General features: G+C 38.0%; 2 protein-coding genes across 9 annotated transcripts in view; both read left to right on the forward strand.

The window, feature by feature from the left end:
• Positions 1 to 7674, forward strand: part of LOC135680772 (uncharacterized) — a 43777-nt gene extending 36103 nt beyond the window's left edge. For all 8 annotated transcript variants that reach the window (XM_065194943.2, XM_065194940.2, XM_065194944.2 and 5 more), the window contains 10 exons: positions 120 to 536; positions 855 to 999; positions 1249 to 1369; positions 2075 to 2191; positions 2737 to 3021; positions 3347 to 3799; positions 4071 to 4221; positions 4380 to 4521; positions 5283 to 5400; positions 5863 to 7674. In XM_065194943.2, coding sequence (XP_065051015.2) covers positions 120 to 536; positions 855 to 999; positions 1249 to 1369; positions 2075 to 2191; positions 2737 to 3021; positions 3347 to 3799; positions 4071 to 4221; positions 4380 to 4521; positions 5283 to 5400; positions 5863 to 6423 — 2510 coding nt within the window. In that variant the 3' untranslated portion in view covers positions 6424 to 7674. The remainder of the gene's footprint in view (positions 1 to 119; positions 537 to 854; positions 1000 to 1248; positions 1370 to 2074; positions 2192 to 2736; positions 3022 to 3346; positions 3800 to 4070; positions 4222 to 4379; positions 4522 to 5282; positions 5401 to 5862) is intronic.
• A 126-nt stretch (positions 7675 to 7800) lies between these two features.
• On the forward strand, positions 7801 to 17251 carry LOC135681014 (isovaleryl-CoA dehydrogenase, mitochondrial). The gene is made up of 12 exons (XM_065195268.2): positions 7801 to 8410; positions 9785 to 9874; positions 10412 to 10463; positions 10875 to 11044; positions 11620 to 11713; positions 12415 to 12545; positions 13458 to 13554; positions 14081 to 14174; positions 14729 to 14810; positions 15210 to 15314; positions 16038 to 16110; positions 16594 to 17251. Exons 1-12 carry the CDS (start codon positions 8258 to 8260, stop codon positions 16728 to 16730), a joined length of 1278 nt encoding a protein of 425 aa, XP_065051340.2. The 5' UTR covers positions 7801 to 8257; the 3' UTR covers positions 16731 to 17251.
• The last annotated feature ends 302 nt before the right edge of the window (positions 17252 to 17553 follow it).

A 17553-nucleotide genomic window follows, 5' to 3' on the forward strand; every position in this document is an offset into this window, starting at 1 on the left:
TTGTTACAATTCCTCTTTCCCCATTTAATTGCGGTTGACTATGTATCCAGCACCTATTTATTCAGTCATTAGACACTGGTTAATTTATCTGCAGTCTTAATGTATCTGATTCGTTGTAGGTGATCACACTGATGCTTCAGCCTACAGTCGAGAGGGAAGCGTTCATGAGAGCTTTACCAGAGAAAGTAGCATTCGCGAAGGCAGTGTTCGGGGCGAAGGAAGTGCAAGAGGCGAAGGAAGTGTAAGAGGCGAAGGTAGCGTTCGTGGTGAGGGTAGCGTTACAGAGGAGGTCATGGTCCGATCTCTCTCCAGAGGCAGTTCTGCTCGCTCAACCGGCTCCAAGCCTCCAGCTGACCGCCCTCCAGCCTATGGCACAAGGGCAACATCCTCTGCGTCTAGCAACGCTGGCTATGTCGTGGAAGAGACAGTTACAACAAAATCGACATCACAGGTCGAGAGTTCCGTGGGCGAGGGTGCATTCCAAGCCGAAAGTGCCGCAGTTGCATCTGTCGTCAACGCAAGTTATGATGAAGATGGTGAGAAAACCTTTCTATAATTTTCATGCTAAAGAAATGTTTAGTGCTTTTCAATGGTCATTGTGTATCTGAGAAGTGGTTTTTGCTGTCTCGTCATTCTTCCCTTTCTTCTCCATTATTGTGTCTTTTTCTCTTTTTCTCCCTCTTCGCATCTACCTGCTGAGAATTGAGAACAGTATTATTCGAACCACCTTGAATCACCCTGATGCATTAACACACTTCCCATTTGCATTCGTCGTGAAATTGTAGCAATTTAAACCACATATCGACAGTTTATAGCTTCGGAGTGTTTTATCCTGACTTTCTCTTCTTCTTCAGAGAAAAAAGCAAGACATGAGTACGAAATAGACCTCTTGGATTTGTCAATGTTCCTGAAAACGGAAGACACCCATCTTCTAGCCAATGCAGCTGGGTACATTCAGCATCTGTGTTACAAAGATGACAACATCAAAATCAAAATTCGGTGCGCCATTATTTTGTTCGATTTTATGCATACTGAATAGAATTCACTCGAGCCGGATCCTTGAACTACGAAAAATGATGTTGGACCCCATTTTGTATTCCCCAGAACCTTATTATTTCTTTACAATTTATAACGAAGAGAAAACAAAGAGTTTATTTACTCCCAGCTCACTTTATCCAAAATTTTCGCTTGCTTATCCCCGGGACATGTAAAATATCTCTTATACTCTTATTATGTTTGTACCAACAGAGAACTCGATATAATTCCCCTACTCGTTAAACTATTGTCACACCCGAATGAAGATTGCCACAGATGCGCGGCTGGTGCTTTGAGAAACCTGTCTTATGGAAAATATCTTGACGATAACAAGGTAAATTATTTACTTCCCCTTCGAAATACATTGTACAGTTTTTGTTTCCCTTTTTCCTTAAGTATTAAGGGTATCTTACGTTGTTCTACCGGAACAATGAGCCCAAAGTTATTTGGTGAGCTCACAGGCATTCGCGCTTTGCTATTCTTGATTGAAAACTGCATTCTTTTAAAGACTCATTGCTAACAATGGGCCTTTGCGAGCGTGGCGACGATCCAAGCAATGGCAGTAAACTTCTACGGATTAACCAAAATTGATTCCAGACTGTCTAAAATGCATTATGGGATGCTCGCGTAGCGCAATGGCTCATTGTTAGCAATGAGTCTTTAAAGAAGCCTCGTAAAGCTGTCAGTCTGATAAGTAAACCTATACGAATTGTGATTGTATTATAAATACTGTCATTGGATATAGACATTTAAACATAGTCACTGTTGTATCAAGTTCTGCAATTCTTTTCAAGTAGTATTATGCAATCATTTGTGGTATTTTTTCAACAGCTATCGTTTTCATCAAAATTTGTTCGAAATCAGCTCTTTTGCATGTTATAATACATCCAATGCGAATATTTTGTCTGTATTTTCTTTTTTCTTCGCCTCTATCAATTTTCTCAGTACTACTAGATGAGCTGCATTTCTGAAAGTTATTTATGATGCGATTTCCAATTGATTCGAATTTTTCGATGACCCCTCTCCTTCTTCTGTTTAGGCCGCCATTCAAGAATGCGGTGGTATATCTGCATGCGTGAAGCTCCTCTACGCATCAAACAGCCTCGAAGTTCATGAATATGTAACAGGAATATTGTACAACCTCTCCTCCGCAGTGGTATGTTATATTGATTATTTGTTTCTTACCTAAAAATGTCGCTCTGTTGAATCTTTGATAGTGATACACATATCGCAAATTTTTACTTCCACAAAGGCATCAGTACTCATCTATTTTGCTTTTGCTTAGGATTATTATCAAAATTATGTTATTAAAGAGCCTGGGAAGTATTAGAACTATTTTTGTTTTTGTCAGCGAATATTTGTATTAGCGCTGGCCAAGAGTTTAGGGGTCGCTTTTCGTGTGTCGCCTTACGATGACATGGCTGAAACTATCAATGACTTACGCATGTACTAACTGGAATTGTCTAATTTCCATACTGCTCGACCTGATAGTCATAATTAAGCATGATTAATAGTCATAAATTAGTATGATTAATTATTTCAAGTAAAGAGTTAGAGTTAGGTTTAGGGTTAGAGTTAGGTTTAGGGTAAACTAATTACGTCATCAGGTCGAGCAGTATGGAAACTAGACAGCTCCTTGCTAACTAGCGGTCCTTTAATTCCTGATTCTGATTGTTACATATTCAAATCCATTTTTGACAGCATTGCAGAGCGGAGCTTCTCGAGGAATCAGTAAAAGCTGTGTCAGTCCTGCTCGTCATTCCATTATCAGGCTGGGAGCGGTCGCTGTACCTAGAAGGAAAGCTTCCAACAACGGTCATGTGGTCGACTGTTCTGCGCAACGCTGTCGGTGTTCTGCGCAACACGTCAGCAGCTGGTATGGAAGCGAGGCAACAGTTACGTCGTCAAGAGGGCCTAGTTGATTCATTGATCTGGATGTTGCGTGCTGCACTGGCATCAAACAACAAAAGCGATATTAATAATAAGGTATGCTGCTTGTCACTGAAAATGACTGGTTGGTTATCCGTGTTCAAAATTCCCCTAAATATGAACCCTTATTGTAGAATTCGCCCATGCTACTCATTAGAGACCGTCTGTTCATTGATGCCCCAAATTTTTTATATTATAGGAACATCTTCAAGAAGGCGGTAGACATGTTTGATTCGAGGGTTTGAGATTTGTTACCCCTCATTTATAAGGCTATAAAGTCAATATTTCTCGTTTAGAGAAAAAATTGACAACGAGTTTTATCCGATGTAGACACATTTATATTAAGTTGACATGTCCGTCATTTTTTTATTTCTTTTTCCAGGTTATAGAAAACATCATCTGCACCCTTCGAAATCTTTCGTATAAAATTGATCAAGAAATCGACCGCGAAGCTCATGCTGACGCCATCAAGGTCGAAGACAAAGTAGATGCTCCTTCTGCCGTTTCAGATAAGTCTGACTCGCCTTCAAAAGGAGGCGAGGGGCGCATCCCTGGCGATGCTGTTGGAAGTGGCTGCTTATTTATGAAAAAGAAACCCACCAGATTGAGCCGGAAATACCGTAAAAAGGCACAGGAGGACCCGACCCCTGTTGCACCAGTTGAGCAGAAAAGATACTTGCGGCCACAGAGGAATGGTCCCCCGCTTGGTGTAGAGCTATTGTGGGTCCCTGAGACAGTTGATTTGTATATTGAGGTTTTGAAGCGGTCAACCAATCCGATCACACTCGAGGCTTCGGCTGGAGCAATTCACAATTTACTCGCCTGTTCGTGGAATGTAAGTAACTCTAATGTCTTTTGTTGTATTTTGTTATTTGTCAATATCTTTTTGTAGTCAACAGTAGATTTTAGTAGAGGAAGTCCAGTTAAATACTTTATGAATAATCGTTTTTTATGTTAAAAAAGAAGACAGTGAATGGTAAATTTACATTAATAGATCTTGCTGATTTATTATCTTGCTTTACAATCTGCAGCCTTGCCAAATCTATCAGAATTTGCGCCTAGATTTTTCATTTATGTAGAAAAGCTAATTCACCTTTTCGTTGTAGTGGGCATCGCTGCTACGAACGCACGTAAGGAAACAGGATGGCTTGCGTCCAGTCTTCGAACTGCTGACAGTAGAGCAGGAATATGTCGTAAGGGCAGTGGCCCTTGTGCTAAGAAACCTTGCCCTTGAAGATAAGAATAAAGAGGTTATTGGTAAGTAGTGTCTTTTTACTTTTGAAGTAAAATGGTATAGTTTTCATGACGTCACGGTCGAAAAAGGATGTTAAAAAGCCGCTTAGATTGACAATAGAATTTTTGATCAGATTTTTTAATGTTTATCTTTAATTTTTGATCACGCTCTTTTTTGATAGGTAAATATGCCATGCAAGAACTGCTTGCTGTGCTACCAACGCCGAGTAGCCCAGAAGGAGAAGAGGAACCATCAGAATACACAATATGTGGCATCCTTGGAACGCTTCAAGTTGTCACTCACTTATCTTATGACAATTGCAAGTATGTATGCTTTCAGTTCAATTTGAGCGTTGGCTCAGACTCGTGAACATTGAGGGTGAATAACAATTTGCTCCTTTATGGCCAGCTCTGTTGATATTAGACTTGGATACCACGTCAGTTTATTATTTTCTCAGTCGAATGTACCAGACTCAGGTTGATATGGAATTGAATTTTTAGAAATAAGTATGCATCTATGACTATTTTACTCTAAGGAGGGGTTCCCCCTTTTGGAACTTTATGGCCCTCTGCTCCCCCTTTTGAAACTTTATGGCCCTCTGTTCCCGCTTTTCCCTTTTGTTCCCGCTTTGGAACTTCGTTGCCCTCTGTTCCTGTGTCCATTCTTTAAAGATACCCCCGCCAAACTTGACAAGGGTTAGTTACACCCTGCTTATTTTTCTGTTATCATTCTATTAGTTGCATCTACTTTCTACTTTCTAACAATTCATCTTGAATCTTAAAAAAAAGGAAAGTTTAATTTGTTAAACAGACTCATAGAGGTTCAAGTTGGCTACAGCTCTATGTTATTGTTACAAGAAGTAGAGTGGTGTATGTGTGTGTGAATTACCAGTTCTTATTTTATAGCCTAAAGTATTCTTTCATAAATATAGTCTTCGTTGCAATTATAGGCAGTATTTATAGATGACTTAAGTATAATCGGTTTTATTATTATTGGGATGTACCGAATACTATCATGGCATGGCATGTGTGTAGGTATTGCTCACAATTAGACACGTTATCGATAATTTCTTTTTTAACACCAGGCAACTGACTGATCACGGTGGCATCAAAAGGATCGTTTCATTGACAAGAGAGAAGGACCCTAAACAAGAGAAGCAGTTAAGAACATATTCACAAAGAGTTGTTCTTGATGCCAATAGAGTGAGTAAATCTTTGTTTGTATATACATGAAGAAGGATGCAGCCGGTTTCTTTACGTCATCTCCCCATACACGTTGATTGTACAAGCTTTGAATACAGCACCATTCTTCTATTTAGGTGTAAGAATTCCATGACATCCCCCTATTGCGAATTCTGTAATATTTCCTTACCTAGTGTCCCTTATAATGGGGGTATGCCAAGATTTAAAAGACTTACGTTCGTAATGACAACAAGTTCGTGATAGCAGGAGCTTGTTATACAGAGGGTTCGTTACACAGGGAGTATTCTAAGGGACCTTACTTTGAGTTCGTGTTTGCGAGATTTCGTAATAAGCAGAATTCGTCATAACGATATTTGACCGTGGTTTTAAAACTATAGACTTTCAGTGTGGGATAGAAGGACTTTTTCCTCAAGACCCGTTGTTTTAAATCTAATCTTTTTTATTACTTTCTCAATCTATCAGGTCCTTATGCAAGTTTGGCATTACAAACAGTTTCAAGAAGCGATTAAGAAAGAGTTATGGTCACACAGTAAAGCTTCGGACGAAGAAAAAGCTTACAAAACAGCCACACTGAAGCAACCGAAGAAACCAAAGCGAGACACCTTTGCTGAAATGGAGGAAAAACAGCAGGATATTCCCTTGCGGCGTGATTCAAGGAGGTTTGTTATGGTGGAAGAGAACGAGGCTGACAGCGATGGTTACCAACCAGTACCGTTGTCAGGCAAGGCGGAGAGAGACGAAAAACCTCCTACGGAGGAGTATGAAATGAAGAGCAGGCCACCTGCGTACAGTGCTAGTGAAGACGAGCCATTGATGCCTGGTACAGATTCAAAGAAATCCAAAGCTAAGAAAGAGAAGAAACCTAAAAAGGGCAGCGCGAGCAAGGATGATGATGAGGAGGATGGAAGTGTCGAAGGAGAAACCACGCCGCTTTATTCAAACCCGGTTTACAAAAGTAGAAAAGAACGGGACGACGATAAGATCCAGCTTCAGGACGAATCTAAAGCAGACTCTTGGGTCTGAAATTTGGTGATGTAGTTTATTTGTAGTCTTTAAAATGATTCGCTTTCGTTTTCCATCTTGAGAAATGATACAGCACATCCCATGCCACTTTGTACGTAGGTGGCTGCGCAGGAGTTTATTTGGTTTCGTTGAAGCGTCCATTGTTGAAACTGATGCAAGAAGCCTTCCCATTTGAATAGCGAATGCCTGGATTTGTAATATGTGTTCGAAGATGTTAAATTTAGATAGGCTTCATGTGAGGTTGCGTCAAAATGGCGGAGTTGTTGACAACTCTATGAACAGGCTAACTTGGTCTAGGTTTAGGGACGCAACAAGAGTGGAGAATTCGAAATGAAAAACCAACTTTATGGGGACAATTGTTGTTTTGATATAAGTTCTAGTTGACATACAGAGTTATGCAGCTTTTTATATTTTGCTTCTTATTTTTGCATTATTTGTTCATGCAGAGGCCAAAATAGAAGGGCGTCATCCCAAGCCAAAATAGGGGAAGATTGTCGATATGCGGAATTGAGATAAAAAGTTCACGATTTCAGAGCACAATCCCCGGTTGTCATTTAGACAAGCTGATTTTCCTCCATACCGTTCACTGCTAGTCCCATACAAACGGCGCTGATTAGCCGTGGAATGTTAGTCCCAATTTTCTAGCGATGCTTCTCCGCTCAAATTAGCCAAGTGCTCCCCCGTGACTGTATTTATGCAACGGAAATGGTATTATATATGTTTTCTACATGTATAATTTTGCAAACGTTTTTTCAGTGTCAGTCTTATGACATGCATAGTAGATAAAACTTAGACGTACAAGTGAACTTGACATGTTTTATTTACGATTTTTCATACCATCTGTACCAAGTAATGTTTGTTTTAAGGTTGTTTTTAAACATCGCCTTTTGCTTATTTTGCCATGATAGATAATTAGAATCTTGCATAAAGTCTTGAGAGATTCTGTGCATACAAATTCCAAAATGCACTTCAATTCCAACCACGTCCAATTCCCTTGTAAACTAGCATAAATCTTTTACTACGTATCTTGCAGAAGGAGATCTCGTATTGATGTGTAAGTTTTATTTGCTGTAGCTTTATGTTGATTTTAGTGAGATAACCCAGCCTAATCTGGCTTACACGAACACGGATCCGTGTCATCGATCGTGCAGATAGATGTATTTGTAACAGTCATATTTAAATTGAACTTAATTAAATGCAGAACAGTTAACTGTTGATATTTTGCAATAGTCCAGAACGATGCACCTGCAATTACTGTTGTTTTTCTTTATATTTGTTGTAGTGGAACCCAGAGGGGGAAGGAAAATAAATGGTGAGGGGATGGGGAAGGGAGAAGAGGGGAGGGGAAGGGAAGGGAAGGAGGGGATGGGAACGGGAGGCGGTGTAAAGATGAGGGGAAAGGAAGGAGAGAAGAGGGGGAGGTCAGGAGAAACGCCAAAGAGAGCAGAAAAATTGATACGCTCAGAAAGGAAGCAGAGTCACGAAATATCGTGTTCATTGTACAGGTGACATTAAAGATGTTGCCTTGGACTAATTGAACCAACGCACAGCAATATATATTTGAAAAGGAAATGTTTTGTCAAAAGTATCTTTGCTTCAGGCTAAGATTTAGCGAGAATAGAGGACAATTGACAAAAGCGTCTACCGAAAATGGGAAAGGGGTGGTTCTCATGATTATTATGATATCATAAAAAATCCAGCCTTTTTATTTCTATTTGGTGGAAAGTGTAAAAAAAATTTGAAATCATAAAAGTTTGCTGAAAAATCTATGTAGACAACGCTGTGCTGTGGAGGCCTACATCAGCCTCGTCTTCAATATCAGGGTTTTTCAAAAATGGCGGTCTCCTGGAGAGCTGCTTCTGGCATACGAAGGTGTTTGTTACGCCTTTGTGCCCGGATGCCGCAGCTAATGATACCTGCGACTCGAAATATATCCAGTACAGGAGTCGATGATGTTCTTTATGGTCTGACTGATGATCAAATTCAGGTAATTACTGATTTAAGTCAATCTGACCTAACCTCCTGAATATGTTGCAACCTTCTTCATAATAATGAACTACTTTGTTTTGTACATTGATAAATGATCATAGGTTATATGATGCAAGATTAATAAAGTTCGAGATCCATTTATTTGTTCTGGTAAATGTGGTAGTTCCCAGCGAGGTATCCTTTATGCTGCAGCGCTTGGAGTGGTATACCACTCCAGAGCTCTGTGCTCGGGCCTGCATATATGACATATGCATCACTGCATAAATAAAAATGTAATGTATGTACTTTTGTGAATCAATGACAACCTACCTAGGCCATGCTGGAAAACTTTTATGTGGACACAGCTCAGTCCACGGACAATGTAGTAAGCACACATACTGGACCAAATTTCATAGTGCCTGCTGAATTTTTAATTTGACATGCCAAATAGCCAGTGTGCATTCTGGGATTGACACTGCCACTATTTACCTTGCCACTATTTATCCTGAAAAAGATTTGCTAAAACATGCCAAAATACAAGTGGCAAGCTTTTATAAAGGGTCAAGCTCACTGTACTGGAGTTCTGGGACAAAAGGGGTCTTGAATGCAGACTGGCCAAATCAACAAAATCCAGACTACTTCACTTTTAGATTTACATTTTGTTTCATAGGACCAATGATTTCAAATGTTCCATTTTCAAACAGAGCTTCAAAATCCCTTTCAGATGAGACCTCAACCAGCCTCATAGCAATAGTAGAAGCAAAATTATGACTGATTATTTATTTCCGGGGGGCGCGATCGATACAATAAAGCCCAAAAAATAAAAGGCTATATTTCAGGAACGACAAATGATATTGAGTTGAAAATTTCAGAATATACATATCTCAACTATCATAATCATCAAATCAAATTTCACCAAAATCTAAAAACATGAGGTAAAATTCTATCTTCTGCTGTGTTGACTTCGCATGGAATGACCCAATTATAGAATTAGGGATCAAAACATTTTCGGACTTCATTTGACTTTCAAACGGGTTTTTAATGATTTTGCTCTCTGTTTGCAAAGGTTCTCAAGTGAGGGCTGCATTTATCTGCAAACAAGCAGGCCCTGGAATGAGCAAAAGTTAGGTGCTTGATTGATCAAGCTCCCCCATTCAGTTAGGTGCTTGATGAAGCTCCTATATTACTTTTGTCTTTTGATCATATCCATCTACAAAGATGGACATAGCTATGCTATCAGGTCTTAATCATGGTTTCTTTGACTTCCTCGAGGCAGACACTTGATCATTGCTGTTTGCTAATCAAATTCTTTTGCTTGCAGATCATATTGAAAAATTTTCAAAGCTCCCCAGCACAAATTTTACAATAACTATTGTTTTGTTTACAATTTCAGCTTAGAGAAACAATCTACAACTTTGCAAAAAAAGAGCTGGCTCCTTATGCAGATAAAATTGATAAGGATGATGGATGGCCAAAGATGAGGGTGAGGCTGCAGATATAGGTCTTGTTGCTATGACTAAGATAATCCTTTTATTTTTGGCAAAATTATTTTACACAGTGTTTTTGTGAAGAGAAGTTTTAAGTGTTATTTTCCTTGTGTGAGTAAGTTTATTGTTATCTTATGGGACAAAGCATGCCAATTTTGACAAGAAAATTGTTATTTACATAGGCCTTAAAAGATCATTTTCTGACAAAAGGGGTGGACACTTGGTCAAATATTGGGGGGCAAGCCTTTTGTTTTGATAAGATGATGTCACATGTTCTCATTGTTTTTTGAACAAAAGGCCATTGTTCTCTAAAATATTGGGGAGCCCCCCCCCCCCCTAGGTGTCTGCCACTGTCTGAAAAAAAGATTCCCTCACATATACAGGAAAGACCTAAAAGTTTTCAGTGGTGAGCAGCTTTTTGCTCACCTGTGACTGACTTTGGTCTGCACTAGGGTGCTGACATAGTAGCCAATCAGTTGTAGATTCCTTTCTGATTTCTACAGTAATGGCACTTTCCTTTATTATTTTGAAAGGAATTTATGAGAAAGTTGGGTGATTTGGGAATCCATGGAGTCACAGTACCAGGTATATTATCCACAATTTTGCAGGATTTGTGCAAGCATATACAAAACATTTTGCCTTACTTTTCTTCAAATTTGATTTCAAAGAATATAGCTGTTATATTTTTTAGACTAGCCCTCCATTCCCCCCCCTAAGATGATACCCCTTGCCTTTGTAGTACTAAAGACTTATGGAGTTACCCCACATCTATTTACAGAATGAGATACAAAATCATAGACATTGCAAACATTTCCAAAGTTGGGGGCACCTCTTGGAGCTACAAGTATGTGCTTTACCTCTGTTTCTGTGAAGTGGGGACATGTGCTCCCTGTACCCCCTGGCTCCTACATCTATGTATGAATTATTATCTTGGGGAAAACCTGGTTGTAATTTTCTGTTATCTCAGTTGTGGTCTCATCTTCATTGATTCTACAGAATCATATGGAGGTCTGGGTCTTGGCTACTTTGAGCATTGCATTATTCTTGAGGAGCTCAGCAGGGTGTCAGCTGCAATTTCACTTAGTTATGGTGCTCATGCCAATCTTTGCATCAACCAGCTTGTGAGGCATGGCTCAGAAGAACAAAAGTCCAAATATCTACCAAAAGTGAGTAGTCATGTTCACATTTGGCTTCCAGAAAGTACAACAACCAGATCAGGGACAACTTTTTAATTAAATCACAAAGTTTTTTAGCAACCATTGTCTATCCATTGTAGAATAACATATAAAAACCAGAATTGGTGTAGTGATGTCATAACAATTTTTAGTCTTAAAAATTTCAGAATTTTGACCCAATACCATATATCCATGAGTTGAGCCCCTCCCTATCTCGAACCCCCCATCTCAAAACCCGCTCCCCCCATCTCGAAACCCCCCCCCCCCCAAAAAAAACCCTATCCTGAATGTAAAAATTTCAATAAGTATCCACCCTTAATTAAGCGTCCACCCCCAAAATGCAAATGTTTGCATTATTACAATAAGTGTACACAGGGGTTACTGGCAATGCAACAGAATGGTATACCATTCTAGTGCATTCAATTGGTGAGCGAAAAGAAAGTGAAAAAAGCAATACATTTACACTAAACTTGAAGTATTATATGGTTAGAAGATCATCTTTATAGCAGATTGAAGAATTGCTGCCTTTCTAATTGGTATTTTTGCTTTGTTCAAATTTTTGGCAGCTTTTATCTGGAGAGCACATGGGTGCCCTTGCAATGAGTGAACACAGTTCAGGGTCTGATGTTGTATCAATGAAACTAAGAGCTGATAAAAAAGGTTAGTTTGATATTTGATGTCTCTTTTTGTAGCTGAATTCAATAACAGGATTTAGTTGCAATCTTCTATCTCATCAGCATGGTGTTGCTATGCTAGCTCATGTCGCTAGTTCAGTGGTTAGTGGGCATATAGAAATAACATAAGATACTGCCCTCCAACGATGTTTGTAACTTGCTATTCAGGGATACCCTAGAATCTTTTCTGTTTCTTGGTTTGTAAATTTTTAAGAGACATTTTTAAAGATTTTAAGAGAATAGTCCCAGATTCCTTGTAAATCATTTTAAGTAGACACTTTGCTATAAGTGGTAGCCCTTTCATGCAATACAGTTAAAACCCCTGGCTTACATTGTCACTGTTTCTATTAAATAAATAATGTTTTATCAACAACATGATTCAATGACAGCACCAGCCACCAGGCTGTTAGGGGAAAACGGACAGCTTTTGGACACCTTTTTACCAACATGGAACACTTAGATGGCCAATTTTATCAACGGGGAACATCCATGACTAACTTTTGGTTGTGCAAAGGCAGCTTCAAAAAAACAGAATTACATCAAAAAGATTTCCTTACCAAAATGCTAAGACCCCTAACATTTTCTTATCAGATTTGGATAAAATGTAAAGTAGATCCTACAAATACTACATTTGTGTTTGATGTGGTAGCATAGCCTAGTTTTTAAGCTATTATAATTTTTTTAAAGGAGACTATTATGTTCTTAATGGAAGCAAATTTTGGATCACTAATGGGCCTGATGCTGATGTTGTTGTTGTTTATGCTAAGACGGATATGGAAGCGAAACATCATGGTATAAGCACCTTTCTTGTTGAGAAGGTATGTTTGGTCCTGGAGCTTCTAAGCTAAACTCGTTGTGATAGAACATTTTGATGCATTGCTTGGTGCATAATGGAATCAAGAGAGCACTGCTTAGAGATTAAACGTGTGTGTATTTGATCAACTAATGAGTATTACTGTTTTGCTGGTCTGTAATAAATTGCTCGGTGCGATATGGGCAGGGCTGTACAAGATTTGGTGTCTAGAACAGGACTGTTCTAAGCTGCTACTCCGACTTCACACTCAATGCGATCATCATGAACAGTTGCCTGACGAGTGGCAACTTAGAACGATCCTGTTCTGTACACCAAAGTCTGTTTTAGTTGAAGGCTTACAAATAAGTTTAAATTTTGTCATAGATTGTCCATTTTTTGACAAAAAAGCCAGCCGTACCTAAGAAAGACTCATGCAGTTAAATGCTATTAGTTGTTGTGAAATCGTAATATTAAAAATTGGCAGCAGGTTTTGAATGACTTTTTACATGGTTTTTCTTTTCTATGAGTATGAAAAATGCTAGGATATATTTGGGTTGTTTTTATGTTAATCTTTTCTCTTTCTTGATATCTGTAAGTTTGAAAACTGATTTTTTATCTGGAATTCTTATCCCACAGTATGTAAATCGTAGAAAATGGAAATGAAATCAAAAGAATGATATTAGGATCAGATGCCAAAACATCGAAGCTTAGATGTATTAAAAATGAATGAAAATTGTCGGTTGTATAAAATTAATCTTTGAATTTTCATAGATTGAAAGAAAGAAATTTAGATATATTTTCCGTATTGTTCTTAAACTTTGCTATACTTGATGATTTTAATCGTTATTTCTGTCCAAATCTCAGGCTGTTGTCTTTGCCTTTTGGAACTCTCACTTCACGTTCTTTATGCTAATGAATATTTGTCTTGTCTTTTTAGGGTATGCCTGGGTTCTCAGCAAGTAAGAAACTGGACAAACTTGGAATGCGAGGATCAAATACTTCTGAGTTAATTTTTGAAGACTGCAAGGTACCAGGTTGGTGATGCAACCTCCGTAAATCTTTTTTTGAAAAAAGAAAATTAAGTTGTACCTACAGTTAATCGTTTAAATAGTTTCTTGGTATTGTGTGGACATGCTTGTGCTGCTTTAGAATTTGAATGCAATGAGAACCCAAAGCCGCTTTTAGGGAAATCATAATAGATGTAAAGCCAAAGCGACGATTAATTGCCAAGGAGTCGTTCCATTTCAAGAAACTTCAAAGTTTTTGCCAGTGCTTGCAAATCATTGTTGGTTTAAGGTGTCAAGAAATTGATAAGAAGAGATGTGGGACAGATGATATTGATAAAAGAGAAAGGATGAGGGTTTATAGCAAAATATTATGTTCCTTCAAAACCAATCTGTCACCATTTATGTTCAAGGTCCTTCACTCAATGTCCGCAAGCAGTATTGCAGTTTACGTATAAAGATAGTGTTTTGAACCACATTTGGATTGCTCCATCAATCTTTTATCAGACCTCGCAGTCTTATCATGTTTATTATATTTTGCTGTATTTTCTTGAAGCTAAAAATCTGCTTGGTGGCTTGAACAAAGGTGTCTATGTCTTAATGAGTGGCTTGGATATAGAGAGGCTTATTCTTGCTGTAGGTCCGGTAGGGTGAGTTTGGTTTTTTTATATAATCAAACTTTAAACATTATATATTATTAGGTACTCCATAATTGCCTCCATAAAAGGAAATACATTTTTTCCTGGATAGTACTAGAATTTTCCCTTTTTCCCCACACACATTTCTCTCTCAAGGCCTCTTAAGAAAGTCACGCTATAGTGACAATTTAAACCATTGCACATGTTTTAAATTTTAGTAGTAGGCTGCCCCGCTTAATATAAACCAGCACCGAGTCCCAATTGATACACTGTCTCCATTGGATACTGGATTATCAGTGGTCTTTCTGTTTGGCTTTTTTGGTTCAATAGAAATCATCGGCCCTATCAACAAACTCTAGTCGTGTCACCGAATTTGTCTCTAATGGTAATATCTTCTTTTTATCAAAATGGATATTTCGCATGTGGCTGCTTTTTTGTAAACAGTTGCTCAGTAAACAGAGAGGATGGACGAGATGTGCTGTCTATGTCCTGGCCTTTCTAACTGTAGTCGCCATCTGCATAATCTTTTAGTTCTCTCCACTGACATCCCCTTTTGTTTTAAAAAGGGTCATGCAAGCTGCCATTGATATTGCATTTCCATACTGCCACACGAGGAAGGCATTCAACAAACCCATTGGCCATTTCCAAGTAATTTTTTATTCAAAAGTATTTTTCAATTGCTATATTTCGATTCTACAACAAAATTTTGTGTGCAATATAATTAGTTTCATACGGCAAGGGTGTTAGTTGCTAATATATTCCATTGGTTGAGAAATGTTTTCTGGTAGATAAAGTTATGTTGCTTTTGTTTTTTTGGTGAGTACTGGAGTCCTGGGGGCTGTGAGGTAAGGATGTTGAAGAAAGTAAATTATGCTATTTTACACAACTTTTTTGTTCGTTTTTACAAAAAGATGGGACCCACTTAGTTTACCTAATACCTGTCGTATGCTTTTAATGAAGCTTAAAATCCAAGGCAGAAATTATATAATGACCACTCTGTTTTTTCCTACACATTTTATTATGGGACTGATAAATGCTTTTTCGTAGCTGATGCAAGGCAAGATGGCGGATATGTATGTGAAACTGAACGCTACACGGTCTTACGGCTACACTGTTGCTAGAGCATGTGATAAGGGTCACATTGAGAGCAAGGCAAGATACTTAAGCCTTTTATATTAAAACTTATTTCCTTTTCTCGTGTATTCATCAGATAATTAAAGACAAATTGGTATCAGTTTCAAATTATGGCTCATTTTATGCCATAAAAAATTGTTTCGTTTGATCGGAAGTGGGTTAGCTGCACTAGCAAAGAGAGGGAACAAATAGAATACAAGGAGAGGTGTATTTTGGCATCATTCTGTCAAGCCGTTTAGTTGGTTTGATCAATGATATTGTTGCCTCCATCACTATTCGATTGGACCTACATACAACAATGGAGATTCAAAAAGAAGCGAAGTTCCTAAAGATGTTTTGACAAGACGTAAAATGCCTAAGCCAGGAATTTCTGACAGTTGACCAAGGAGATTGAAAGAGCTTTGACGTAAAGTGGGCAGTGTTGATTAATTGTTCATTATCCTTTTTTGCCATTTCACAAACGCAAATTGAAGTCTGTGCTAGTTGTTTGCCCTTATCTGCAAACTTTTCTAATATCCGAAATATTGTAGGTCTTACGGGGTGTTGACTAGAAGCAATAATGATATCATAATCTCGTCCTTAAACTAAGATTTTTTTACTATGAGGTAACCTGTTCCAAACCCAATAATTTCGTGGATGGATGTCTCACTAAATTGCATCGATTATTTTTTCTTACATTTAATCAGATCATAAATTTCGTTTATGGCTGTGTTTGATTTTTATAGAAAAAATTTGTTTCAGGATTGTGCTGGTGTTGCGTTATTTGCAGGTATAAATGCCACTCAAGTTGCATTGGATGCTATTCAATGTCTCGGTAATATGCCTTATTGAATCTTTTTATGATTTGAGAGGATACAGATATGTGGATACCATGGGCACATCACCCTTTAAACCTTTTAAGAAATGCCCCTTTCTTATGAAGGGACCCTTTTAAAACTTGTGAGTATCTTGATTTAAGCCTGTCGACAAAATTATTTCAACTTTTTGCAAAAAAATTTTCTACTGCTCCAACGTTTTGTAAATTCTAAAACATGATAATAGCGATAAACAAATTCTTCCGTACTATGTACCCAACTCCTACCCCAATTGTGTGTGTTTTCTACAATGGTTCACAATAGAAGAGAGGCTTCACTGGAAGCCATTTTGAGAAACGCCATTTTGTCAGCAAATCTGGGCGTTGTCACCCCCTAACAAATTTTTAGCTTTGCCCATTACTTTATATGCCTGTTAATCTTGTATGTAATGCCTTTTTTATCAGTTGACCTCATTAATCACAAATTATATTTTCATTTACTAGGTGGTAATGGGTACATCAACGAATATTCAACTGGGCGGCTACTAAGGGATGCAAAACTTTTTGAAATCGGTGGAGGAACCAATGAGATTCGTAGATTGCTAATCGGACGAGAAATTAATAAACAATTTAGAGCGTAACACGAGCTTTCAAACTGATAAAAATCCTTACCAATCCTTTCCATCCATAAATACCTTTTACAAAATCAACATTTTAGAATTGTTTTTTATACAAGCATGACATTAATAAATATTTCGGAATAAGAATATATAATTAAGATGAATTTCGAAAAAAGATATTCCAGTCTTGCCTTTAATTGTAATATATTTTATAGACTGAGGAATGGATGAATAGACTCTTTTGGCTTTAGTATCATCCAGGTTAAATTTGATGTTGTGTGATGATATAAATCCATTTTTGTGGTTTTTGAACACAAAGTTTTCTATATTGCCCTTTTGACTCAATGAAATCCTTAGAAGGTTACATTTAACGCTGCGAAAAAGGCAAACATCACCTTTTAGCATTCCAATTTTGTACAAACTTATCTTGTAAATATTTTCTCATAGATATTGAATTTTGCAGCAATCCTTATTAGCTGTTAGTTATCGGTTTCCGCTCTTTTTATTTATAAGCATTGATACCCAAAAAGGGAAAGCAATAATGACCAGTTTGTCGTTATCTCTCTCTCTCTCTCTCTCTCTCTCTCTCTCTCTCTCTCTCTCTCTCTCTCTCTCTCTCTCTCTCTCTCTCTCTCTCTCTCTCTCTCTCTCTCTCTCTCTCTCTCTCTCTCTCTCTCTCTACAAACTTGCATTGAAGTTAGCCAGATCCTGTAATCGTGTGAACAAGAGTCGTACACGAGCAAAGGACACAAGAAATAGAGATAGAACGGGAAACTACCTTAGAATCCATTTGTTAAACCAAATGTTTTAAATTGTTAGAAATTTTGTTATTTCATTTTTCGGT

Source organism: Rhopilema esculentum, chromosome 18 (genome assembly GCF_057945365.1).
Source record: "Rhopilema esculentum isolate cy_ngs chromosome 18, ASM5794536v1, whole genome shotgun sequence".
Classification (NCBI taxonomy): domain Eukaryota; kingdom Metazoa; phylum Cnidaria; class Scyphozoa; order Rhizostomeae; family Rhizostomatidae; genus Rhopilema; species Rhopilema esculentum.

What these genes read in the sequence shown, in the direction of transcription:
- LOC135681014 (XM_065195268.2), top strand. Translation starts at nt 8,258, where the DNA reads ATGGCGGTCTCCTGGAGAGCTGCTTCTGGCATACGAAGGTGTTTGTTA. An exon ending in GCACCTTTCTTGTTGAGAAG is followed by an intron (nt 12,546 to 13,457) that starts GTATGTTTGGTC and finishes TTGTCTTTTTAG; the next exon opens with GGTATGCCTGGGTTCTCAGC. An exon ending in CTTGCTGTAGGTCCGGTAGG is followed by an intron (nt 14,175 to 14,728) that starts GTGAGTTTGGTT and finishes TGTTTTAAAAAG; the next exon opens with GGTCATGCAAGCTGCCATTG.